At 37.6% G+C, this 27,981-nt stretch overlaps 1 protein-coding gene and 1 long non-coding RNA gene across 3 annotated transcripts in view; one reads left to right on the top strand and one right to left on the bottom strand.

Moving 5' to 3' along the window:
* LOC148188846 (uncharacterized) overlaps positions 1 to 27,981 on the top strand; it is a 95,886-nt gene that overhangs the window by 8,540 nt on the left and 59,365 nt on the right. The window contains exons 3-5 of the long non-coding RNA XR_015777206.1: positions 6,071 to 6,273; positions 11,239 to 11,452; positions 12,169 to 12,282. This is a non-coding gene — a long non-coding RNA (uncharacterized LOC148188846). The remainder of the gene's footprint in view (positions 1 to 6,070; positions 6,274 to 11,238; positions 11,453 to 12,168; positions 12,283 to 27,981) is intronic.
* On the bottom strand, positions 55 to 27,542 carry egf (epidermal growth factor). Of its 2 annotated transcripts, none has more exons than XM_088080839.1 (22): positions 27,005 to 27,542; positions 21,847 to 22,046; positions 21,501 to 21,682; positions 20,337 to 20,564; positions 20,047 to 20,249; positions 19,806 to 19,919; positions 19,448 to 19,570; positions 16,197 to 16,319; positions 14,064 to 14,189; positions 13,700 to 13,836; positions 13,228 to 13,376; positions 12,539 to 12,643; positions 12,150 to 12,373; positions 11,230 to 11,397; positions 10,736 to 10,885; positions 9,854 to 10,003; positions 9,635 to 9,751; positions 7,603 to 7,768; positions 6,065 to 6,229; positions 3,937 to 4,039; positions 3,616 to 3,712; positions 55 to 2,735 (listed from the first exon to the last, which is right to left on the bottom strand). In XM_088080839.1, exons 1-22 carry the CDS (start codon positions 27,129 to 27,131, stop codon positions 2,509 to 2,511), a joined length of 3,384 nt encoding a protein of 1,127 aa, XP_087936965.1. In that variant the 5' UTR covers positions 27,132 to 27,542; the 3' UTR covers positions 55 to 2,508. The 2 variants fall into 2 exon arrangements, with proteins under 2 accessions (XP_087936965.1, XP_087936966.1); XM_088080840.1 differs by having other exon boundaries at positions 13,246 to 13,376.

Genomic DNA, 27,981 nt, shown 5'->3' with positions numbered 1-27,981 from the left:
CGTCCAGTGAACTTAGGTGGATGCCAAATATGTTTCAAATATTGACAAAGCACATGTTTTATGAATATACTTTAATTGATGAAAATAAAAACAAGCCTCATCTTGCAATTTTGTAATTTCAGTTATAGTACACCAGGCCTGAAAAGAATACATAATCCGAGTTGAATACAGTGTAAATAAAAATGTTGCGTTTCCACAATAAGTATAACCTTTATTTTGATCATCTGGATATAAAAACTCATACTGCAGAGAAATGAAGCAAAATACCCTCCCTTTCCAAACTTAGCTCTCCTATTCAGTTAGTCATCAATCAACTATCAATCAATCAGCAATCCAGCTCAGTGTACATTCACCTTATCTCAAAGCACAAGTAAACAAAGATCTTTTGTATAAAAATAAATGTACAAGTGATTAACAATATCACAGGTTAGTTGAGTTAGCAGAGTTGAGTTAATGCACTGATGTACTGATGCTCGGTTAAATATTATCATTTAGATGCATGTGGTGTATTTTTTTTTTTTTTGAGCAGATTACCAAGATGAGCTACAAATTGTTACTCTCAGCTTGACACTTAAATTTGAGTTTGATACAAAGCCTCTCAGAGTCAACAATTTCATCAAATAAAGAAAGCAAAAGTGATTTCTAAACAAGATAACAAAACATCCCTTTATAACACAAGCAAGCAGTTATTCTTATGCTTTCCTGCACCGTCTAAATCCAAGCAGTTTGAAAAGGTGTGCATTTTGTTCATTTGAGCTAATTTCCAGAGGTAAAAAGCTAATGTTAGGCTACAAACAAACTACACTTGGGTCACATAACTTAATGAAGCCGCCTAAATTTAAAGATGCCTTCGGCACGCTGCAGAGTGATGATATCCTGAAGTCTCAGTTAACCACTTGTTGGCAGCCACCTTTTCTAACACACATAAAAGCCTCAGAACGTATTTACTGACGTATATTTAATGTCGTAGAACAAAACGTTTACCGCAGAGCTTATTTCATGCTTCTAACCAAAAACCCACTCAGAAAACCCACTGACTGGGCCGCCCATTAGTTCAGCTGGTAGGGCGTGTGCCCTGTGTACAGAGGCTGTGTCCTTGCTGCAGCGGCTGTGGGTTCGATTCCGGCCTCGGCCCTTTGCTGCACGTCATCCCCACTCTCTCTCCCCCTACACTATATCTGTCCTGGCTCAAATAAAGGAGGGAACCGGAGGTCTCAAAATACAGTCAGTTTCAAGTTTTACGACTCATTTGTAGGACACTCTATTGGGGGGAAAAAAGTGTAATGGTAGCTCAAAGTTTATTCAGCTGATGTAATGTGTGGACATATCAGTGCTCAGGTAGAAACATTGTTTGCTTTAGTGAAAAATGCTGCACAAACCACACTTAAAACATGTGATTTAAGAATTGAAATCTTTTTTTAGGGATGATGGCCAACGTCAGTTATTCATTGGTAGCTGAAATAAATATTTATTTTCATCACACCTTGCAGAATACAACTATTTGTGCAGGCAAACCCAACCTAAGCAAAGCAGATTCTTGTGACAGAAACATGCAAAACACATAAAATAAATTTTTTATTTGTGATTTCGAACTATAACTGACTTCACTTGAAAATAAAATGTGAGTTGAGATTCTAGTATTTATTCGAGATAAACAAAGATCAAATTGTTTTTGTTAGACGGCCTGTGACAACTTTACAAGCAGTAATAATTCTTTAATATAATTTCAAAAGCAAGCAGTGGAAGCGTTTTTTCATGTAAAAAATATTCATTGCCATATTTCACAAATGTAAAATATTTTCATTGCCATTTATTAGCTTGTTACTCAGTTTGTATATGTGATTTTTTTTAGATAATTGTGCTTACATTAGCTTTTACGACACTTGATCATATCATAATGTACTTTAGATCTACTATGGGACTTTGTAAGAAAGACAAACTGTACTGTACATATGTATTTTACATGACACATTGACGGCTACAATAGCAGTAAATGTTAATGCAGTAAAGAGTCCAATACTTTATTTTGGAAAATGGGTCATAAATTAATATAAAATAGTTTTACTCAGTTTTTGCTTTTGGGTTTTGCTTCAGTTAAATTACCTGTCTCAGTGTGTTAACTGTACCTTGCATTACTCGTGGTGAAATTTGACTTTCTGCACATGGCGCTCTTTCCATCATGCTCACTAACCTGTAATTTTTTTAATTTACCTTTTGCCTCAAATGAATTGCTGTTGCTAAATCTTACAGTGTTCATCATTTTCCGTGCACCAAATTGTTTATTCTGGGTAATGCTACCAGATACTCGTGTTTGACATAGCTTTCGTGAACTGGTGTGGCATTAATAAGTTGTGCGTGTCGTAGAAAACAGCTTCCGTGACATTTCTTTCATTTGTGAGGTATTTCATTTTGGAATGAAACTCTTAATTTTCAGTTTGTCAGGTCATCAGCTCGATGTTACAGTTATGTGTGCGTGTCAACTGTACAGCTGTGTCGCTCTCTGGTAAACTAGGAGGCAGGGGACTCTGAGCCGGGGGTCCGTGGGAGCAGTGGTGGCTTGAAAGTCGTACAAGTATATGAGCTTGACAGTGATGGACTTGAGTGATGGACAGTGGGTATGTTGGTCTCCATGGCAACGGCTGACACCATGGAGCACTCATACCCTCTGTTGTGTTGAGACAATGCACCACTGTCCCAGTGTTCTGGACATTGTTGTTCAGATGCAGGGTTGTCACCTGACCAAATAAAAAAATAAAAAAAGAATTGGAAAATGGAATTGCAAACAAAATTAGGGCAAGTCTAGGTATAAGTGTCAGCACAAAATATTAAGTAAATCAAACAACAAAATAAAGAAAAACATTTCTGTTATTTAATGAGCTCTTCACTTTAAACACACACAGCCCACATTATGAGCCCAAAATATTAAAACACCTTTCCACATTAGTTAACTTGCTAACTCACTAAGTCACCACATGTTATGTTTCATTGCATATGTTTGACAAATTAATGGACTTATTTTAGGACTGCACAATTAATAGAAATATTATCAAAATCACAATACGGCCAAGTGAAATATCCAAATTAGAGGAGCTGTAATTTTTTGATTGAAGTAATGTTTCAAAACATACCACTATAAATGAAGCATTGTGGTGCTGCAAAGATGCCCAGGCCTAAAAATCCTTTTCAAGATATAAGACTTAGACTGCAGCAAAAATTGCATCATTTTTTTCATCCCATTGAAAATTAAATGCAAAATATACCATTGTCACTAAAATTCTGACCCGTATCATAAGCGCAATATCTGTCAAAATAATTGCAATATGATTTTTTCCGTTTTTGCACATTGTGCAGCCCAAATTTATTTGATAAATGAATGGATTATGGATACTCATGATAGGATCAAACATTTGTTTCTAATGAAATAATACTGCCCAAGCAAATAACGGGATGGAATTTTATTTCCATTATATCCCATTAATTCCCATAAATTCATCATAAACCCAGTTAATTCACATGGAAAGTGCCCACTTTAAATATTCCCAGAATTCTGCAGCTTTAAAAATTTTTTCACAGTATATAGATGAATGTCAGGGCGTTTCTCTCAGTTTCACATACCTGTTTCTGAAGAGCAGGACGGACAGACGGCTCTCCTGGGGCAGCCCATAGCAGGGATGACCATTCCCTCCACACCATTCTCCGTCACCATGTAGAACTGCAGATTTATACAGTAAATCATTATTAGCTCCATTTGTTTTATTATTATGGTGTCTTCAAATAGCCAATATACATTATACCAGCTACTCACTCATGTTATGCAAAGAGGATTCAAAACAATTGCTCTACTCTGATAATTCACATTCATTTCTGCTGCATTACTGGATGACTTCCTTTACTTAAAGCTGTGTTTATGACAGAGCTTGGTGATGGTGGTCTTACCCGTGGCACACTGGTGGTAGTGGTCTCAGACATGCTCTCATCTGTCACGCTGGTCTCACTCACGTTATCCTCTGAGGGCTGTTTGCGGAAGAATCTTCTAGTTCTGCATAGAAGACAGGAAAACCAAACATTGAATATTCTTATTAATTTATGAATCCCAACGGTCCTCAAACTCACTCAGCAAATCGATTAACATGTAAATATTCACAGTCTCACATCGCATTTACATGGTTATCAAGTCACGGAGGTGGTGCCCTCGCAGAGAAATTATACATTTAAATTCAACATGGTAGGAAATACAAAATTAGCCTGCACTCGGCATAACCTGTTTGTGGATTTGTTTGCACATTTGAGCCTAAAAAGATCAAGAATGAGAGGCAGGTTGTAAATTTTTTTTTTGCTCATATCACTGTGTGGTGTATGATGCTTGTGTGTTGCGCAGTTTTTTGAGTTTGGTGGTTGAGTTTCCTCTGCAAGTGCACTTGCAGTCAAGTGCGGAAGGCAATTTGAGGCAGAGCTTTTGGCGGCCATGTAGCGTTTCCACAGGGGTCATACCTCAGCGGCTCCATTTTGTAGCTGAGAAATGACCTATTTTTATGTGTAATTGCTGTAGAACAAGCTAAACCAAGCATGTAATTGAAAGCGTGCCACTTCCACAGGGGAACCAAGACTGCAAAGGTTGGGATGTGGTAGGTGGAGGGGAGGGGTTGTGCTTTGTGAGTCAAAAGAGTGGAGAATGCCAACAGCCTTGTCCATAAGCCAGCGAAACAACCGTAAAACAAATCAGCTACTTAGAGACAGCTCAGGTGGAAATAAAAGGAAGGAGGGGTCACAGTGTGTAGTTTACGTATGCTCCTCATTCAGCTAACCAGGGCTGCATGCTGCCATTCGTTCCACATGTGATCTGCTCCCCGACCCCCTGCTGTCACGCTGAGACACCTACATTACACGGCTCATGTCATCCTGGGCTTGATAGACACCTCTAAATGCTGTCAGCTCATTCATCGCTGAAGCTGCTTCTCTCTGGCTGTCTGTGCTGTGCTTTCAGTGTCCAGACCACTAAACATAACACACTGCTTATATTATACACTATCATTCTTTGGTTAACTATCAGGTTGGAAAAGCCACTTAAAGGTCCAGTGTGTAGGGTTTAGGGGGATAAATGGGCAGAAATAGAATATAATATAACAAGTATGTTTTAGGGTTGAAAATTGTAAGCACTTTTCTCAAGTGAGTATTGGTAACATTAGCAATCGATTAATAACCTAAGTTATTCGAAAAGAAAAATTAAAAACTTTGCTTATTTTTAACAATACCAAATACGATTTTTTCTCAGTCAAAGGTTGCAGCAACATATTGCATACTTGATATCTAACAAAAGTGTTGAGATGTGAGCATTTTTAATTATTTTATTGTCTATTGTCTATTTTAATGTCTTTAAGTTGAGTGTTGTAACTTTATGTTTATCTTTATGTTTTTTTACTGTAAGATATGTTGTAATTCTACATAATCTTGATGTAAATATTTACCTTTTTCTATTTTTTTTTTTTTTTAACATTTCTGTTATTGTATGCAGGATTTTGTATGTAACCTTGATATCTTCTCTTTTTTCCCTTTTTTTCTATACTAAAAGCCTAACTAGGGACAGGAGTTAGAAACCAGCAGTAGCTTTAATCTCTATAAGTGAAACATCAGTTACTACAGCTTGTTTATAAGAGGCTGAGGTTGTTTTATGTTAATTTGCACTGTCCCTGTCAAATAAACTACATAAATAAATAAAGAATATTCTGTAGTTGCAAGGCAGATAAAATGGTCGTTTTTCATGACAATTAACTTTAGTCTTTGTTGTTATTTGATAACTGCTAATAAATATAATACTAATTTGTATAGTAGTAAAAATTGAACAGAGAAGTGAAAAAAAACAGCATTAACACTGAACCTGCATTCTCTGTTTTCTTTCTCTATCTCTTCACAAAGTAGTACCCTGTTCCTTTCTCCCGTCCTCCATGTTTCCCCTTTCCCCTTCTCCTTAATACTTTGTTTAAGTTACTCTTTCCTTTATTTTTACATTGCAGTTTTGTATCCACTGACCCTCATTTACCCACTCCTCCTCCCTCTCCCCTCTCACCCGTAGCAGTAGGTGACACATGCAGCGATGGAGAGCAGGGAGACGAGGACCACCATGCACGCAGCGATGACCACGTTCCTCCTCTTCTCCTCCTCAGCCTGCTGAAGCTCCCACCACTCCAAGTCACTGAACTGACAGCGCTCCCCCATGTACCCCGAGACACAACTGCAACAGGGCAAAAGACAAACAGCATGATGACGTAACTGATGGTAAGACTCTCTTAATGAGCAAGTGACCGCTCACCCACATGAGTTCAACATGCATATGATGTATAAAAAAATAACAGTGCTAAATTATTTTAAAACCCTAAATGTAAAACAATAGCTGGAATGATTTACTCAAATTAAAAAATTGATTCAAAAGTCTCTTTCACAGCCTCAATTAGAGCTGTATGTAATTATATCATTCTAGGTGACAAAACATTGCTCCTCCCCAACTTCATATATACATATATATATATATATATATATGTTTTTTATTTATTAAATTATTTATTTACATGTTTGTAGACAATTTTATGTCACCTGAATAAATAAAAAAGGTCTCATTTAGGTTCATTGGTCTTCTAGCCACTTTGTCAGGAGGCAGTAGCTTTAATCATGGAACAATATTGACACCTGCTGGTTATCAGCTGCACTAAATAATATGAGAGATGAGCAGTTAAAAGGGAGCACACCAGGGAGCCTTCACTGTTTGGTGCAGGAGGTATTCTCCTTTCTAACAATGACGGCCTCATGTGATTTTATTCCATGTTTGTAAATCACTGCTACTTCCCAGAAATCACATAAATATACTCCTGATTTCAGTCTGAGTCATTGCATATTTTCATTTGTTAACTCTCTTAAAAGAATGAAGAGCAGCTTATAAACTCATCTGCTACAAATCAGATAATCAAATTAATGTCAGTTTAGGAAGGCAAGCATTGTTTATGTACTAGAGACTGACATTTTGTCATCAACATGTTTTTTGTGGATTCCTGTGAGATTACGCAGGATGGGAGTCAATTTCACTACTCATCATGTGATTGGGAGGGGACAAGAAAAAAAGTCAACAGTAGTGGGCAGGATAGGAATCATAATGACAAGAGGTCAGTTTTTATATCTAAATTTGCAATTCAAATACAAATAAACACCATTATGTTTATGAGAAAAGACTGGGACGGGACAGGAATTTTTTGGTGTCAGAATGGGATAGGACAGGAATAAAAATCCACTCCGTGTGTCATAACAGGTATTTCTAGTCTGAACACAAGATAAACTTTTAAACTGGAGATTAGGGGTCATATTGCAGGTTTACTTAAGAGGAGTTATTTACTTTTTCTTTTTTTTTGATACTGTATTTATCTAATATGTCTCTGCCTCAAATCTCCTACTTAATTCTGCCTCACTCTTGTCTGCCCTTTGTCGGCATTATTGACTAACTTTAATTGTTTTAATCTCTGGGGCTTACTGCCTCGGCTTTGCCTTGTTTGTCAAAGCACTTTGTAAACTGTGCTTTTAAAGGTGCTATATAAATAAAGTTGTTGTTATTATTTTTACTTGCAAGCGTAGGACTCCATTTCAGGAAAGTAGAAGCAGACCCCCTGGTACAGACAGTAGGACTCGTGGGTGGAGGGACAACTCTCTACTGAGTTACTGTTGTGATGCCTCGTGGTGACTTCAGCAGGGCTACCAGTCGTCACCCATGGTGATGTGATCTGCAGCTCTTGAGAGGATAAGGGAATAATTTCAAACAAATATACAGTATAACATTGTTCCTTTTTTGTTATCATTTTTTTTAACATGGAGAATAAACATAAAATACATAAATACACAACAATACCCTCCACCTCCACCCCTGACAACACCGTAATCACATTATAATAGGCCTTAGAGAATCTACTGGAAAAGAAAATGAAGAAGTAAGTAGATAAAAAATTGACATAAAAGAAATAAAAATAGATAAATAAAAAAGAAAATATCAAACTTCAAGAAAAGCAAAAATAATAATAATTGATAGTATACAAAGTTACATTAGCCCAGGCACAGATGGTTGAAGGTTTGGCATTATGCCTTTTTGCTACTGACATCTCCATATAAGTTATATCCAGTAACGATTGAAGCCGATGATTCAGACAGAGGGAATGAGTAGGCTGCAAACGGAGTGCTCAAATCATTTTTTGCAGCTGTCTGACTGCAAAAAATGGCACTTTGATATTAAGCAGATCAGCTAAGGTTGCAGATACTATTTTCCAAAAGTATACTCCCCTTGGGCAATTTCAGTACATGTCCAGAAAAGACCCCGTGTCATTAGAGTTCCCAGGTAGGAGAGGGTAAGAGCTTTATCAGATGGAGCTTCCTGGGAGTAAGATAAATCGTATGCAGAAAATTGAAGTGTATCAGCTTGTGGTTGGGATTTTTAGAGCTAATATCTAAATTTTTCCAGATTGTTATCCAGCAGATGTCACCCACAGAACAGCTAAGATCATTGCTCCAGATGTGATGAATTTCCAGAGGTTTACAGGCAGAAATACAGAGTAAAAACATCTTAGACACTAAGCCTCTGGTTCGACTTCCTACATCTAACAAAGAATGGAGCGAATGAGTTCTTAAAGCTGCAGCCCACAGGACCCGAATTGTTCCCTTTTAATTCCTGTAATCATAGTGTGTGTTTTAGAATACTGGTCCTCCTTTGAGGTGGCTCATCTAAACACTGTATTCATGTATAGAATAAAAGTGATGTGAAATAATCCCTTTTATTTTAGATAGAAGAAGATAGATACTGGGAATGTACCAGTGTTAGTTATATTGAGTAATGCTCGATATAAGACTCAATTTTACTGATTTTCAGACTAATCTCTCACCACTTTTAGCGCCACATTAAATAAACAGTAGCAAGAGCAAATGCACTTATCCTGGTTTCAGTGTCTACCATGTTTTTTTCTAATATTGTAGTCATATTATAACTGTGGCACTGAAAACTGGACGTGCAATAAATAATCAAGACACACTTTGACGTGTCTTCTCACTGCTTTGATATCCAGTCTGGCCCTTACAAAGGTACTTTTCTAAGGCATTTTGATATTCTGCATAATTGTCACATTTGTGCATTCTTAACATTTTACAGTATTGTGGGTATCACACATTTACAATTTCATGTATAGAAATTTAGGTTACCTTTCTGTCAAAATGGTAAGTGTCTTTTTTTACCTATCAAATAAGTTGATAGGTGACCTCAGACTTCTGCATACACATAAATGTGTAGCAAACACTTAAACCTCTCTGCAAAGGAGTCAATAATACGAATTACTGGAAGAGTTAGACTTGTAGGTATTTTGGCTTTAGGTACTGTCACTGATTTTTGTATTAAATATTCCAATTATTTTTGCTTCCAGAGCAGCTCTGCTTCTCTGCAATATGTTCGCATCTGAAATATTTTCATAAAACTCAATTCTGCCTAATTCCCAGTGCTGTCACCGCGGCCAAAGTGAGATAAAAGTGTCTCTGTATCAAATGTAATCCCTTAAGCTTTCTTCAGGATACATAACTTCATCCCAAGACACATTTATAGTACAGAAACAGAAATACTCACCCACACACAACTGTCCATCACCTGTAAAACCTTCTTGACACAGACAGGTCGGGCTGCCAGCGTTTAGCAGGCACTTAGCGTTTACGTCACAGCGGAGTGAGAAACACTCATCCTGGTCTGACGGAGAAGGGGACATGCAGAATCATAACATTAAGTTAGAGTAAGATCTTTAAGTGTGAGCGCTACCAATAATTTGCTTTTGTGGGTACACACTGTTACCTGAAACCATCTTTTCTGTGAAAAGAGTCGAGTCTCGATTAGCATCAGTTTTAGCAGCTGAAAGGCCAGGTGTTGTCAGGGGTGTGCTGTCATCGTTGAAGGTTTTGTTTTTGAGAGATGTTGAATCAGTGGATTCACTGTCTCCAGATTCTACACAATGAAATAATGTCGTTAATATGAGCATTTATCAATAATCAGTTTTACTTCAGAGTTTATACAGAAGAGTGTGCACCTGAAAGGGACAGTTTGCATCTTTTGAAGTGGGGTTTTTTAGGGATGTTTTTGTAGAAGTGAGTATTTTGTAGTATTTATTATATACTATTTATTTCTAAGATTTTTTTTTTCCTGTGGATAATTACAGATGTGTTTTTATGTTATGTGTAGTTGTGTGTGGTTACCTGTGAATGAACCACTGTAACAAATATGCTTCCTGTAAAGGATTAATAAAGTATCTATCTTTTTGAGGTTCTTATCCATCGTCCTGAGTGACTTTGGCATTTAAAAAAGGTTAGTTAGGATTCTCCGAAGTCATACAATAACACAAACTAACTGATTGCGGCAGCAGTAGACCAGCAGTGTTCAGCGAGCTTAAATTAATGTTTTTGTAAATTGACCCTGGAGGCTTTAGCATAGATAGACAACTGAAGCTGGTACCTTGTTGCAAGGTAAATCAGTGAAAATATTCTTAATATAGTAGACTCTTAAACTGATATAGACTTTTTTTTAATATGGCCTAAATACATTTTGATTCTGCCTAGCATCCACAGCAGTAGATTACTTAACTTTGATTGTGGCGGGTGTGCCGACCGACATCTACTGTATCTAATACACAGACTTCAAAAGATCCAAACTATCCCTTTAAGATAGCTGAAGATAAATCACCTGCTGTTCTATTTGTAGCACCGGCTGGCAAACAGTGTTTTCCATCAGCTGATAGGATGTAGCCCGGCAGACAGGAGCAGTGAGCGAATCCCAGTTTGCTTTCACACACCTGGGCACAACCTCTATTCAGATGAAGGCAGACGTCAGCCCCTGAAAATGATGCAGAATGACAATGTGAAGCTCAAGCATGAATTTAGGAGAACTTGTTTTCTTTTTGCTGGCCACCACATATCAGAGCATTTATCTCAAATGCTTTACAACTTAATTTAAGAATTGGCCTTCTATGAATGTGCAGAATTTTTTTTAGTGTTTTTGCAAAGCCTAGTAAATACTATAATGTGGTAAAGGGACAAAAAGGCACTTAATCACAATGTCTTTTTTTCTTGAGGTCATATTGTTATCCTTCTTTTCTTTGCTGCATGCAAGTATTTTCAAAACTCAGTTTATACTTTCTTCACAAATTAATCTCTAAAATCCCTGTCGTCTCTCTGTACCCGGCTTAGCAAGAGGATGAACCACAACGATGGATGCTGGTTGGATCATGTTGCCATGGATACGTTGCAGTTTTTTCCCAGACCGCTTGTGTACGCTCCTCAACTGCTGGTGCTCCTGATCAGATATCCACAACTTGTCCTCAAATACCGCAAGGTCAAAAGGTCGACCTGGAGGAATCAAAACAGAGGGAAAGAAGACTTGAGTTCATGGAAGTATTTCAAGGTGAGATCTGTTTTACATATCTTACGTTCATATCATTTTAGGGAGTGCAATATGTAAACTTTTGACCCTGAGTAAATTGGTTCGAATTCTTTTGAAAACATAGCAGAAAAGGGTCTCATAAATTGCAAAAATAGTCAATTTAGAAAATTATTTTTAAAAAGCTATTGGAAAATGACAAGACTTCACTACATAATTATAATAATTATATTCTATTAATGTTGATATTTGAAATTATGTTACAGAATTATTACGACTTAAAAGGCACTTTTACAGGCGATTTCCTTGGTTGTTGTTTAACTTCTTTTTTCTAACTTTAAGATCCTTTTCTTGTACTTTTAGCAAGTTCCTTGCAAAGTTTTTGGATAATTTCTTTTTAAGTTGCTCTGTGTCATCTTCCAAGGTTTTTAGAAGAAATCAAGAAATTATTCTCAGGTTTCAAAAAGTTATTTATTTATTTTTTAAGATTTTTGGGAGGCTTTTTGGCTTTATTGATAGGACAGCTATTAATATGAAAGGGGGAGAGAGGGGATGGCATACAGCAAAGGGCCAAAGCTGGAATTGAATCCATGACTGCTGTGGTAAGGACGTAGCCATTAACAATGAATTTTAACATATTTGAATCCTACTTCAAGGAATTAGCCCAATTTGCCACAAAATTTGACTCTGAATGTGTGTGTATGTGTCACACAAGCCTCACCTACTTGGTTCTCTAACAGGACTCGTCGATCTGAACCATCCAGAGCAGCAGTCTCTATCAGGCCCCTCCTCTGGTCGCACCACAACAGACGATCCTCTGTGAAATCGATGGTCAGCCCGCTCGGCGACATAAGGTTAGTGCTTGCAATGACAATACGGTCTTTTCCGTCCAGAGAGGCACTTTCCACCACAGGCTGGGCCCCGATATCAGTCCAGAACAACTTCCTCAAAAAGTAAAAAGAGCATCGTAAATTAGGCGTAGAAGTTTTATCAGAACCTTCAGGTGTAACATATGCACAGCTGTTTATTGATGTCAGATTAAATCCCTTTAGGTGAGGCGCAGTTAGTTTGTGGTTTTCATTTCTGAGACTATCATAGAGCCACACTCACTTTGCCAAAGGATGAACTGCGATTCCTCGTGGTTTTTCCAGCCCTTTGCTTACAACAGTTTCTCTGTCCAGTCCATTCAAGGTACTGCAGTCAACTGTTGACTGGCTGGAGGACAAAATTATACATTGATGTAAAACAGAAAACAAAAACCATATACATTCTGATTATGTTTAGCATCATAACAGTTTCTTATGTACTGTAGCAGACTGTCCTGTATTTGGAGATTTGTTTTTGCATGTGTGGCATAGTGTCTTCCTCTGAGTTGCTGTAGGGGAGAAAGTTTTGGGGATCTTGGTGTTGTTTGGGCTCTAGTATGGGAGTTTGTCAAGAATATAAAAGGGCGGGGGTTGCTGCTATGTGTTATATGATCCACTGTCCAGTATATTGTTTTTTATTTAGTATTTATTTTGGCAAACCCAGGACTCTTGATTACAGTACTATAAAACCGCCCCTCCAAAAATACACTTCTAAAATTTCAGTTAAAAGTCCCCCTGTATTTGTTCGAGGTTTAATGAAAAAAAGCCCAAATAAAATCTCATTTGACTTAAGCATCAAAAGCTAAATCAAGTGTGCTGCATAAAAACATTAAAAAAGCAAATATACATATAATCAAGTTTGAACCTTCAACACTTAATGAAACAAGCTTATCATAAATATCCCTCATTTTAACCTCTGCAAACAACAGGCACCTTTTATCTGTCCAGTACATTTTGCGGTGAATCCAGTCAATGGCCAGCCCCTCTGGAGAGCCCAAACCATCAGAGACAAGAACGTCTCTAGACCCACTGTTCAGATCAACCCGCTCAATCGTCTTTTGGCTTGTACTTGCAAAGTACACCTAAAGCATTCATAGAAAAATACAGAAAGAAAATACTTTCAGAAAATGGACCAGCAGTAAAACATTCAATATGTCCTGTATTGCAATGATCAAAAGAAAAGATTGTTTTTCATTGAACACTGGTAAACCCATAAGGCAATTAATTACAGTGTCTGTCCACTAGGTGTCCCCACATGTCTGCATCAAAACATGAATCTGGTCTTTTTAAGTTTTGTTGCTCTAGAGGACTCATGGCACCTCAGGGAAGTATAGAACATGAACTATTACTGCTTCAGATGAAAAAATGTGAAACAAAAAAGCAATAAAAGGAGTTTTCATCTTACTTTTTCCTGGACGGGGTCATAGTCCAAAGCTATGATTGTTCCTCTGGGTTCCTCCACAAGGGTTTGATCCCCAGTGCCATCAGGATTAATTTGTCGTACATCCACTAGATTGGCCACTAGTAGATAAGGTGGTGGTCCTGAAGGATAAAAATCCATTATTCTATCATCAGATATAGTGTACAATTGTAGATGTGAACCCTTCATACTTGTTTGCATTTTACCCAGTTATTTTTACATCGTTTAAATGGCAGAATGTGTTTTTGAAAGATAAACCGTGAAATACACCGTAAGATTAGACAGACAGAGTGTTTATCCGTGTGGGCTTATCCGCCTCAGCTGACTGTGTTGCCACAGCATGACTCACCGGAGGCAATGCAGCGCTTGCCATCTTGGTGGAGCTGGTAGCCGGGCAAACACTCACACTGCCACCTACTCGGAGTGACAGGAGTACATAGCTGGCTGCAACCCGCTCTGTCTGCAGACGAGCAGCCTGCAACAGCGACAAACTGTGTTAAACATATTCACACTGATAAACTTGTGCTCCTCACTTAGAGGCCTCGTTTATGACTCATGAGGCATATTGATTTAATCCTACTGCATATATCTTTTTCCCGGCAAGACACCATTTGCATGTAGTGTGGGACTCACTTTCATTATATATTAAGGGCGACCGATATTAGTTTTTCAGGGCTGATACTGATTATTATCGGTTAAGGACAACTTATCAATATTTGGTGCCGAACCCATGTGCATTTACAATAAAAATAAAAATCCTTCCGTCAGCACTTAGAATTTGCAGTATAACAAACTCCAACATAAAACTTTCTTTAAATGCCTTTAGCAAATATTTAATCAAGAATGAAACACTCGACATCATACATCATACAGCAAATTTCCAGCAACTTCTTTTTTTTTAGTGAAAGTTTAAATAAAAAATAAATAAATAAAACCTCTTGAGGTTTTATAAAGTTAAACTGCCTCACATGCTGACATTTTCTTTGCACTCGGTGATCGGTGATCATTAGAATAAAATACTGATACAGATTATCAGCAAAATGCCAAATATCGGCCCCAATAATTGACTGGGCCAATAATCTGTCAACCCCTGTTACATATGAATATCTTATATACTAGTGAGCTTTCCACTGTGCCACTGTCTTACATCCTGATCTACAGGATACCTTTTTTAAGTAGGGATGAGAATTTTAATTATTTTTATTGATACCAATGCCCTTTTTTGATTCTGCTTATAGGTCTGATTTTTCTTCATTGATATCTGATCAGTTTTCTGTGTGGGGGAAAAAAGTGGGCCTTCACAGGTTTTCAGCATCAGTGCAACAGTTATTGTCTTTGAGTCTGAACACAGCGGAGATGAAATGAGAGAATATCTGGACAGCAGTTGTATTCATGTAGGTTTTCATAGAGAAAAAAATCTGCTGAGTCTGCCTGTGTGGTGCTAATGTTATTTGAACAGGATATTTATGCTCAGTAACAGACGTGCTGCTCGGTTAGGAAGCAGTGGCTCTTGTGTGTTGAGTGTGGCACACATGTCATTCCTGGAATTTAAGACCATGTTGCATCGAAAGATGTCTCAGCATATTACTGGTGTTTCAACCCTGACTTCAAATGATCATTTTACAGACATTTTAGTAGTACTGTTGTTATCTTTGTGAAATGAGGCCACGCTCCGGATTGACTCTTTTTCTTTGCCATGACTCCTTCTTGTCACAAGTTTCCAGCAGCGTAGATGCATGAGTTTGACATCAGAAATGCATCCAGGCATCGATAAAAGGAATTGAAAAAGTGTAATTGATTTACATAAAATTTTGACACATCAGACAATTTGAAACAGGTTCTCAACCGGAACAGGTTCTTTATTCCCATCCAAATTCTCAAGACAATTTAAAACCTCTAGCCAAACCTCAGTCTTTAGAAATAATGTCTTAATCTGAATAGATTTTATTACTTTTTTGATCATTATCTGTTGGGTAATACCACAAAGCCACATAGTTGCTGCACTGCTGTGCTGTCAGACCTTTGATCCATTTGACCTCAGTTTAACCAGTTTCCTTGCTCACAAGATATTAAGGTAACATTGGACAGAAATTTTATAGTAGCTACAATATCTATAATGTTCTTTAGTTAATCAAAATAACTAAAAATCTGACTCATTGCAGTAAATTACCCAGTGTATAGTTAAATGTTATTAGTTCAGTTGTTTATTATACTACATTTATATCTCTACTTTATGTATATAGCATAGAAAAATAGCCCACTTTCAGCAGAAAGATAACCATACTAAAGCTTTAGTTTTTAAAAAGAGGAAAGAACTGGACAATTTTTCAAAATGTAAACACTAAATGGCAAATTTTCATTTCATATGAGCAAAAAATTAATGTTATTTTTATTTTTACTAAATGATTGCATGAAATTCTGAATATTAGTTAAAATTTAGTGTCAGAATGAACAGCTGATGAAGTGTGATTATAGTCCATACCGGTACAGGCTTGTCCGTCTTCCTGCAGTAAAGATCCCTCAGGACACACACAGACAGCACCCTCTTCTGTTGTCAGGCATCCATGGCCGCACTCTGTCATATTACCCTCACATGGTATGATCTCTGATTGTGGAAAGGAAATGTATATATTGAAACAGAATGTAATATTACACAACCATCTAATAAGATCCGTATTAACCAGATCAGAGGGATGTAACACGTTACAGGAATTTTCCAGGTTATTTTGGAGCTCAGCGGGTAGTAGAATCTGTCAGATGGACAACAAGCTTCTTAGTAAAATCCCTTTATGAAGTCGGCCCTGACCCTATCAAAACATGTGAAAGTGTGAGGAGAACGCAGTCAAAGCTCACACACAGTGAGGATGATGTGATGTTAGCTCACAGGAGTGTGGTATGTCCTGTACCTGTGAATATGGGCCTGCTATACTGAGGCAGGCTGTACAGATATGAATCAGATGTGAAATAGTTACAGGATCCGTTGCTCTGTCTCTCACTGGTAGCTTCTCGGTCACAGGTAAAATGATTGCCTTAGCCTTTAACTTTTTGCATCTTTTTTATCTTTTTTTTTTTAACTATTTTTTTTGGCATCGTAAAAAACTGTCATGCCACCATGTCACCAACTAGATACTTTAACAGCAGAAAAATACATGATAAGCAAATATACCAACTGTACCATATGATATGATACGATACAATACGATATGATGCAACTTCATTATCAGTTCACACTAAACATTATTGTTCTCTGTTAAAGAAGTCCACACACAAATTAGACATACAAATACACAGACAGCATGTACCCATAAAAACAACAGTCATTACCACAGGAAACATCACATAATATCCTCAGACTCAGATCTTAATTAACAGCACACTGATTTTGGTTTAGAAACAGGATAGACGGATTTATAAACAAGTTTCAGCCTGCTGCATTTAAATGGAGGGACCCCGCATTTCCTATTTGAGGGTAGAAGTGGTTGCTTGAAAGAAGTGTGCCATAGGTTGTCAAATAACCTTCGTGCAGATTTAGAATTCATTGCATGAGTTAGTTTTAAGTTTTAGCTGACATTTTGAACTGCAGCCTGGGAGAAGAAGTGTTCTGCACATAAAATAAATGATAAGATTGAAAAAACAACAGAAGAAAATATACTTTTGTATTCTAAAAATAAAATTTATACCCAGTTAGAAAAACAGCTGTCTTTAAATGTGTTTTGTAAGTTTCTATAGGACCAAAAATAGAAGACACTAGTAGCCGGGCTATATCCTCCTCCTTGTAATCTCTGTTGTAGTCTCCATTGTCTGGCCTGCCACTTGGCTGCATGTTTGTTTTCTCGTGGACCTTGGCAAAGGTTGTCTGCTAAACAGCTTAGACAGACAAAGCTGCTGACCAGATATGTTCCCTATTGCAAATGTCACCTCGTCATCTAATCTTATTGTGTCTCTGAACCTTGCCTGTTCTATTGGCCTCATAACTGTGAGATTAGAAGAGAAGAGATTAGGGTGTGTCCATTAAGTATTTTAGTATGATGTAAAGTTTATCACTGTGATACTACGGTTTCAGGCTCAAACTTGACGAGAAATTTAAGGAAAAAAACTACAAATAATTAATAAAAAAGGCCAATTATTTTTCAAAATAAATTGGGTTTTTTTAGCACAATATAATGTATAGAACAAAATTCTATACATTCCCTCATGACTGCACTGCATATGTTGTGCCAGTTGATTAGACTGTCTGAGGTGTCGATTCACCAAATAAGAATCTGTTGTTATGCTGCCAGACAACAGACCTGCATTGTAGCAGACAGGGACAAATACAGACTGAGGTAGAAAGACTATGTGGAATACCTGGATTTGTAAAACAAATGTCTCCAAACAACACAACAACAATAGTGTAACGCTGGGGTTGCAGCACTGAGATTGTGACATTGTCATAGTATGGTAACATTCTCAGAAAATATCACAATTTCACAGTATACGGTATTACACAATTATTATTATTTACAGTGTCCTCTAAAGTCCCCATTTTCTAAGAGTTAATCCTGTGTCCCTGTGTTAATTGATAATTTATCTGTTATAAAAGATCTCTGTTATGCCAAACATATGTCCAAAAAATCACCATCAAAGAATTTTAACATAAAAATCCCTGTCTTTTCTCTCTCTGTAAAATCAGATAAAACAGTTTCAAATGTCTAGCTCTGCACCACACTAAACCACACTCTAATGAAATGCAAAGGATTTGATTTAAATCCGTCTTGTAACTGTTCACAGCTCAAATACTCAGTTTTTCTGGGAAGTACATCGCAGCACAGAAGCTAAAGACAATCTAGTTTCAGTTTCATGGAGACTTTAAAGGAATGAAAAGTTTTTCTTGTTGAACAAATGCTTTACTGTGATTCAGAAACCATTGTTTTAAATGGAAATATGAGTATGTAGTCTGACAGGCATAGTGGAAAAAATTTGTGCAGGCATAGCTGAGATTCTCCTTCCTGTTGCATTTTATACCGTAGATAAGCAAATATACATGACGATAACAGACAATTTTCATACTAAACCATGAAACCGTTACACTGCTGCAACACTATATAGCACTTTTTTAGCATTTTTACCAGAAAACTGTCAGTCTTTATTAAAAATCGAATAGTGGCCAAACCAACCTTTTCTAATACGATATCCCTGCTTCCATCTACCTTACGCTGCCCCTCAGCCTCAGCACAACTAGACCTTTAGTGACAAAGTGTCACTGTTTTGACCCAAGTAACTTAACACACAATTGGCAGCCCACATGTCTGGTGGAGTGTGTGTGGTGTGTGTGTGTAGCATATGACCCGGCCTTTTTATTGGCTCTGCGGGGTCAAAGTAGTGTCTGGGGGACAAATGCCACCTTTCACAGTACCACAAAAAGAAGAGGGTCTAATCTATCACCAGAGCTGCGTTTATTATGCTGACCAAAACAAAGCACAAGTGTTACCATGTTATGAATAAAACCTACTTTTTTTCAAATCAGTTTCTGATTTCACTGAAGAAAGATTCTTGCTTCAGAAACACAGAAATTTGGAAAATGGGCAACTTGCTTAATTCTTTTTTTGTCTTCTCAATTTGTTTTGCTTTCAAAGAAATTGGAATAAATCAGAGGAATAGGAAAAAATCAGAGAATAGAATAGGATAGGATAAAAATGAGATATATAAGATATTAGTTAGATATTAGATATATAATTAACATAATAACAATACCTCTGCATGTTTTCCTGTCCGGTAGGAGGGCATATCCTTTCGGGCAGGAACAGAAGTAGGAGCCTGGGATATTTTCACAACCAAGAGAGCAGCCGTGGTTCCAGTGGGCACATTCATTCACATCTGTGGCACAAATAGACAAATAAAGTGAAATAACTTTTCTATGTTATTCTAATAGATAATTATTTAAATGCCGTTCCATGCTTGATTAATACTGTATCTCGTTTGTGTGACTCCTGGAGAGATATATGCTAATCATTTGTCCTTTTTTACAAGTTTTTTTTAAGTAACAGAACTAAAAATCATTTCTTGCAATTACACTTCTTCAATTTATTGATTTAATTACATAGATACTAACCTTCACAATAAGTGCCTTGCTTACTGAGAGCAAAGCCTTCGCTGCACTGGCATGTCCCTTGCTCGGCTAGACTGGAACACACATTCACGCAATTCCCACTCTGTTCGTCACAACCTGTTTGAAAAGGTAACACAGTAATACTTTACCAAACACTGTCATTTGAGTAATATCTAAAATAAATGTAAATTGTCCAATAGAGAGTTGCTACAGAGAAGTTAAAATGTGAAAGTTCAGCTGTAACCTGGAAACGATGATTGGGAGTCTGCCATTGGCTGGTTGAGGGGATGAACCACTTTTATATTAACTGGGGGTTTTGCCATTTGTTTTTTGTTAACAGTCAGTGACTCTCCACCGGTGTACTTGTTTACTTCTTTTATATCCCGAAATGCAGCATCAGTGTAGAACAAGTGCTCCAGAAAAAGTGATATGCCCAGTGACTGAGACCTGTCCAAAGAGACAAAAACAAAAGTCCGTTATCCCGGCTTACTAACAAAAATAAAGTGATTAAGTGGGTGCTCACAGTGTGCTCACCGAAGCGGCTGATCTATGATATGCAAGACGTTCCCGTTGTAATCACAAGAGGCGATGACACTTTCTCCTCGCAGACCAAACTGAACCCAGAACAGTCTTTTGTCCTCTCGGTCAATCGTCAGTGCTTCCAGTTGTTCTGCGATCTTAATAAGAGTAGTTTTCATCTGACCTGTCACATCAGACCGCTGGATGCTCAGAGTCATCCCACCAGACAGCCAAAAAAGAAACCTGCAACATATTAGTTTTGAGCTGACAAAGGGCTCTGTAATGAAGTATTTCCAAATTTCCCTTTTTAAGTTTTTTGTGTGTTTCTCAATTACAAAATAGTGACAGTGAAATTATTTTCCTCTATGAATATGCCTATTTGGGCATTTTCTTACATGAATGCTAACATGAATACTCTAAATCAGGAGCCTTATACAGTAATATGTTTACCTCATAGTCATACTTTAGTTATGTTTAATAAATTGTAAGACATCCTAAAGACATCTGACAAAACAAGTAAAAAGTAATTTAAAATATACTCCTGGGTTTTTATTTTCATGGAGAATTATTTTAAAATGCTAATATAAGTCCTTCAGTGACATTATTCACTTTAGCACATCAATTTTCCAGTCTACTTGGCAATAAAATGGCAGGCAGTATGTAAGGGTGGGGGAAAAGAATTAGTCTTTGACCAAAGAGATGTTGGCATGTGAAAGTCGTCATTTGGCACATCTGTGCCAGCCGTGCTTCGATGGAGGGAGTTGAAACAGTTATAGTAACACACAAACAAAATGTCAATAATCTGAACTGTGTGAGGAGCTACATGGGAATCATCCCCCTCAAATAAATCCTTCACCAACAAAATATCAATTTGTAAATCAGTGAGTAATGCCATGTTAAACAACAGCAAAAACTATATCAAAATATGATTCAAGTCGTATTTATCCAGGAAGATCATCAGTTCTGCCCAAACAAAAAATCAAAGTATTGGCTTTGAAAAGAGCATAGAAAAGTTTCACTATGAGATCAGTTTTAAATAACACTTCAGGGTTAACTGTGTTCTCCAATAATCCAAAGTAACATGGCATAACTAATTGATTTCCAAAGACAGTTTTCTGGTATTAAGTATTAGTTTAATCTGCCATCCTGACAAACAAAGTATAATGCAGCGTGGATTACCTGTTAATGGGGTCAACATTTATAGAATGCGGTTGGGTCAAGTGTCGTAAAATTGTCCTTTCATTTTTCCCATTTGTATCCATTGTCTTGATTTTTCCCTTTTCTCTACTTGTCCAAAATACACGGTTCCAAATCCAGTCCACTGCAAGGCCTGAGATGTGTTTGTCAGATGAGTACAGTTTCTGGAAAACAAAAAGTTTAAACTCAAACTTTCTCACTTGAACCCGAGACAAATACATAGGTGTTGAATCTGTAGAAAAATAAACTGAGTCCATTTCACACAGTTGACTGAAATGCTTTAATGCCAGCTCAGTTCTTTACAAAATAGTAATAGCTACATAATCACCTGTCTGTCTGCTCCTCTCACTGATGCTTTGTAGATGACCCCAGTGTGTCTGTCAGCCCAGTAAACGCTCTCCTCTCCAAAATTAAAGTCGAGGAGGATCGAGCTTCCCACCCCAGCCACAAGCCGTCTGTGGTTCTTTCCATCGAGGTCCATCCGATGAATGGCTTTCCCATGACCGAAAATTAGGAAGGGCTGAGAAGCTTAGCAAAATAAAACATCACAAATCTTTCATAAATCTTATAAATCTGATCCTTTTAAGACCCTAAAACACACAGGACAGGTCATACCAAAGCCCCCAAAATTTAATTTGACAAACTGAAACCAGAAAATGTTTGTTGTGCATTTTTGAATGAATTGATCATCAAAAAAAGTTATTAATGAGGAACTACATCGACTAAACCTTATGTAAATAGTAAAATACATAGGATACAGTCTGATGTAGGTCTTTTCCCGTTTTTTAAAACCACTGGTTCACTGACCGCTGAACACCAGCATATTTATTAAATCAAGTAGCTGCAGGTTTTTTCTTGTGAAAACTTCTGTCCTTGACGCTTATTCTGAGTTTAACTAAATGAATCCCAGTTACAGATTTGTAACCATGGCAACATTATCATTACAAAGCTGCTTCTTCCCTCTTTGTGTTGCTGTAGCTGTCGTCAAATTCATCAAATTATCTTTTTAAAAAGCCTATTCATAGCTGTAATGGGATGGAGTTCAAGGCAGACTTAAAAGCATTATCCCTTCGTAACAAATCACTCTTGCACCATTGTTTGACTCTGGCATACTCTTCAGTGAATAAAGTTCACGTCTGCAGTGGTTAGTGTTATTTTCTCCCACAGGTATTTGCTTTAGTACACAACATTCCAACACTAAACTCTGAAAAACGTCTGTTATTGTTTGAAACACAGATATGTTTCATAATACATAGATGTAATTTGCTACAGAGGGGACACCAAATGTGTTTGCAGTCTGGATGACTATCGATAGAAGGTGCTCTGGTCTATCATGGTAATGACAGTGTCATGTGCAGCTATGGATACCACTCTTAACTCTGTGGAATGAGGAAAACAATGAGGAACACCAGACAAACAACATAATGAAAAGTCTGGCCTGAGATCCCTAAAGATGGCTGCTGGTGCTGAGTTGCTAGGAGGCATCCAGATGAATCATTAATTGACAAGTTCACTTGGTGGTCAGCATGATTCTTGACCCAGTAAGCTCAATGTGTTGGATATTGTTGGGGAAAAGAGGTTTCAACCCAACTTTTCCTCATATTTTACATTTTACAATATAAAAGAATAACTGCTTTTTGTATTTGATGGAAAAATGACACAAGAACAGATGATCCTAATGCACAGCTTGGCAATCAATATGAACATTGATTTCCCATTTGACTTTATGATTAAATTTGTTGGGCAGAGTGGCAAATTTGGATGCTATGCCAGTTCTATGGCCATTGCAATCATGTCGCTCATCTATTTGAGCATTTGAGCTGTGGATGAACTGTTACACCTTCAGTAAGCAACATTGCATGCACATATATAGACACAGAGTTCTCATGGTCATGGAAAACATGGTAAAGTTACAGAAATTTTAAAAAGAAAAAAAAAAAAAAAGTCACAGTAACCTTCCATGCATTAACTTTCATATAATTTAACGTAACAGCAAATTGATTTTCTGGAGCTGACAGCTGGTCTTGTATCTGTCGATGTGGGACAACGTTTCGTTTACAGTCATGTACATTGCTTCATTTTCTCCCTGCGCTCTGTCTCTCAGGTCATGTATGCCCACTAGCTTAAATTATGTTTGGAAAAAGTAATGTTTAAAAAGATTGGGCAAGTGGAGCAAGAAAAACATTATCATGGGTCCTTGAAAAGACATGTTTCAATTTTTTTCCATGAAAAAGCATGGCAATCCCATAGATGGTCATGGCTGGATGATATGACGATATATACCATGAAACAATATTTGTTAGAGTTTTTGGAACACTGTTTATACCAACCTAGTAAATATAACATTTTAACCTTTTGATACGTTGTTGTATTGGGCTGTTGTAGGCAATGTTGTAAATTATTGAATGGGACTGCTTAATGGTAGTATTGGATATACAGGCTTGTTTGTGTTGAAGCATTGTGACTATCATATATTTAATTATGAGGTAGCCAACAACAGACACCCCATCTGGTTATTTTATTTATTTATGATATCTCCATTGCGTGAATGTAAATTCAAGCTGTATATTGATATTATTATAAATTAAATTACAACTGGATATAATATTTTTATAATGATATCATATCCATGCTTCTTGACAGTCCTAAATACATGTGGAGGACAATGTTTCATTTCTATTACTGGATATACTGAACAATGTTGTTGAACACAGTTTGCAGTACATGAGCTTTAAGGCTTCTTTTAAACAGCAGGCAATTCAGATTTGTTTCTAAAATCAGATCTTTATAATGTACTGTCTGCTCTGTTAATTGTAAGAGATCAGTTTGGATTTGCATGTTCAGACATCACCAGTCTATCTGCATGAGTTGCTGTGGTAACGACAAAGACGTCAGTAACTATGTAGCTGTGCTGGGTATATGGCTTTCCGATGTAGAAATGGAGGTCCATCATTTGGGCCTCCAAACAATTTTACTGTCAAGTCACATTGCAGAACTCTTTACAGCAGACAAACTCCTCCACAGCGTTGTGATGGTAGCAGTGTGGATTCTGCTCAGCACTTCAGTCACTCTAGATTTGCTGTGGTTGTTGTGAGTCGCGTTGCAAGTCACACAGAATACACTTTGAAATCTGTTTTGACTGGCTGGAGCTCTAAAATAAGGTGCATCTAGAAATCTGATTACAATCACAAATAAAACCACCTTTTTTATTTTTATTTTTTTGTACGGAGCCCCTCTGGTGACATTAGATGAAAAAAAAATAAAGCGTGGCCACGCGATAATAACGCACGGCCACCAGATAGTTATTGTAGTCATCCCATGCAGACTGTTGCTTTTATCATGGACAAGTTTGATTTAATTTCATTTTATTTTAATATAGGAATGAATTACAACGACATACTTAAGTCACTTGCGGCAAGGCATGGAGTAATTCTTAGCAAGAGACACTTAATTCGGCTGCTCAAAATCCCGCCACCGAAGGTGAATTATTTATTTATTTTCTCGTGGCCACGCATTAACTATCTCGTGGCCACAAGTTATTATCTCGTGGCCACACATTAACTATTTCGTGGCCACAAGTTATTATCTCGTGGCCACTAGATAGTAATACGTGGCCACGCATTATTTTTTTTTCATCCAATGTCACCAGAGGGGCTCCGTATTTTTGTGTTCACACTTTCCAAAATTAATCTCGATAGAATCTAGATATGCCAAAAAGAGGATTTGGTCTGGCAGTCTGAACAATTTCTTGCACAGCTTTTTGGGGTGTGGCCAACTAATTCATGTAGCTCTAGTGACCAAGCTCATGGCACAGTGGGGTGTAAACTGAAATGTATTAGGAGCAAAAGGGTATTTTGTTATCTCTTCCTTTTTGTGTTGGGATAGCAGTCTTTGCTGTTGAAGCCACATTACGTGCGGCTTCAAGCTGCTAGAATATTATTTTGTTTTAATTGACATATTTTGAGTACATTTTGAGACTGCCTTTCACATAAGGCTCCAGGTTTGCATGTCAGGAGCCTTAAAGTATCCACCCTGTTGTAGCGGAGAAGACAATAAACCGACTCAAAGGAAGATGTTTTGTAGCTGACCATGACCTTTGACCTCTCTGTGGAAGACACACATTTGTGAGGAGAGTCTTTCCAAAGGAAAAGGAAAAATATCACATAATTACATTTCATGTTTAAACATTATAATAATTCTTTACTTAAGTCTATGTTCTGCCAAGATGAAGCTAAACTGCCAATCTGGCATGACAGCGGCCATTCCTACAAGATTTTGGACATCAGCGATCACCATCTGTAAGCTTCGACTGATGTCCTTGTGGCATCCCACAAAAAACTTGGGCTCAGCCTGAGATACTCCCACTCAGGCACAGTTTACTGTAACTTTGCTACAGTGCTTCGCATTGTCTGCTTAGCCAAGTTCACTTTGCCACACCTTCTGTAGGGTGGCTGACTTTTGCCTACTGTTGATCTGCTGTCAGTTGACATGGAGTAGTATTTGCAAGTTGTCAGAGCACTTTGTTTAGTTTTCTTTTACTTGATGTCAGTTTTTGAAATCTCTGAGCACCAGCCCAAAACAGAATAGCAGTTATTGCAGTAGTTACCATTGTATTTTATAGTATTAAGTCTGTTTTAGTGCATATCCACAGTGGAGAAGGGAATATTTGTGCAAAATGGGCATCTACAGACAAGAGGATAATTGATTTTGGTGTCACTGAAGCAAAAGTGTATTGTTGAAACAAAAAACACACAAACTAATAAGGGTGGGAATCACCAAAGGTCCCACGATACGATATTATCAGGATACATTGATCACAATACAATATTACTGCGATTTTAAATGTTTTGCAATATGCTGAGTATTGTGATAACATGTTGCGATTCATTACCGTCTTTCAACTGTAAATTATTTTCCCAAAGGGAAACTTTGTCAACACCTGTTTTAGTAACAAGATAAAAATTTAATGATAAAGTTTCTCACATGAATAATTTTCGTTGAAGCGAAATGTATCTAGTGGACTGAAACAGCAATTGATTTTGTGACTCTACGATGCTACCAAACGTGTCATTAAAAAGACTGATAAAACAAAATGAACAAACACGTGAGGACTGTACATTAAGAGACAGTGTGGTACAATGCATGTGCATACACAAGATCTAGCCATATGTTGGAACATCATCACATTTTACCATTATTTATTTGTGACTTATAAATATAGATCTTGTCCTGTGATAATGTCATATGACTGTATAATTTTATCAGAAGTACCAACTGAACTCAAGAAATAGGATTGTCATCTTAATTTCTTGCTAAGCACAAACTACAAAAAAATGTGTAGACTACTGACACGTGGATTAAGAAAAAAAGGCCTCATACAGCTGGGTATTCAGTAGTCTGCAGTACTTAAAACATCATTCCTGTTAAAACCATGAATCGAGGGTATGAGAGAGGTAGTCAGAATCAAAGGTGTCAACCAAACTCACCCACACAGCTGTTGTTTTTCCCCGCTCGCGACAGGCGTTCATCCCAACATGCTGTACCGAGGGCCAAAGCTCCAGAGCTTTGCACCATAAAATAGATGAGCGCTGCTGTGATCGTTGCAGCCAACATAATCCTGCACTCCGTCCCTGCTTTGGGAGCTGCACTTGTTCACTTTTTCTCAGGCATTCCCACTATTAGCACTGGCACACAAGAATTCCCCAAAATTAAGCAACACATTTTTATGAACTGTTGGCATCCTTGTCCAGGGCTTTAACTTAAAGAGACAGCTTTACATACCAGGAGAGGTGCGCAAAAGAGGGATGTAAAACCCCACTGGAGAGATGGAGTGCTCAGAATGAGGAGGGATGAACTGCCAGTGCAGTGTTCAAGCAAAAAATAAAAAAGTTTTTGGGATCCTGCTCACTCCCCACTTTGGCCCCCAGGCTGCCAGTCTGTTTTGGAAGCAAAGATTGAAATTCCTGACACCCCCGTGGTAAATTTTGCACATGCTAGTCCAGCATTGGAGCAAGATCTTCTTTAAGCTGCAGTCAGTGTCTCAAGCAGAATGTGGAATATGCAAGAAATGAGGCAGGGCTGAAGAAAGGTCCCACATAATAACATCTTACCCTCACCCCACCCCCTGACCCGTGTCCTCTCCGACTGAGGATGGATGCGTCTGTCTGAGACAAAGTTTTTGTGTCTGTGAGAGAGACACTGGGTGATGGACATTGCATATATGGCAATTAGAATGAACACTAAAATGATTTTTTTCTCATTTGAGAATACAATCAATAGCAGTATTTTTTTAACATTCATACATGGCATACACTTACAGTACGAGTGTAATTTACACATGCCGCACACACAATAGACACACTGTTTTGCTTCCTGCGTGTGAATGAAAAGTCAGTTTGTCAGACTGCCTCCTGCTGAAGTTCATCTGACTCCCAGGGAGAATCGGTAGAATGAGTAATTTATA

Source organism: Plectropomus leopardus, chromosome 8, assembly GCF_026936395.1.
Source record: "Plectropomus leopardus strain MGB_pleo_1.0 chromosome 8, ASM2693639v1, whole genome shotgun sequence".
NCBI lineage: Eukaryota > Metazoa > Chordata > Actinopteri > Perciformes > Serranidae > Plectropomus > Plectropomus leopardus.
The sequence above is the reverse complement of the archived record's forward strand: the minus strand, read 5'-3'. Positions and strand labels throughout refer to the sequence as shown.

Coding starts and splice junctions, on each gene's coding strand:
- egf (XM_088080839.1), bottom strand. CDS start 27,131: ATGTTGGCTGCAACGATCACAGCAGCGCTCATCTATTTTATGGTGCAA. Junction 21,683..21,846: donor TGAGAGGAGCAGACAGACAG/GTGATTATGTAG, acceptor TTTGTTTTCCAG/AAACTGTACTCATCTGACAA. Junction 11,398..12,149: donor CCTGTTAGAGAACCAAGTAG/GTGAGGCTTGTG, acceptor TGATTCCTCCAG/GTCGACCTTTTGACCTTGCG.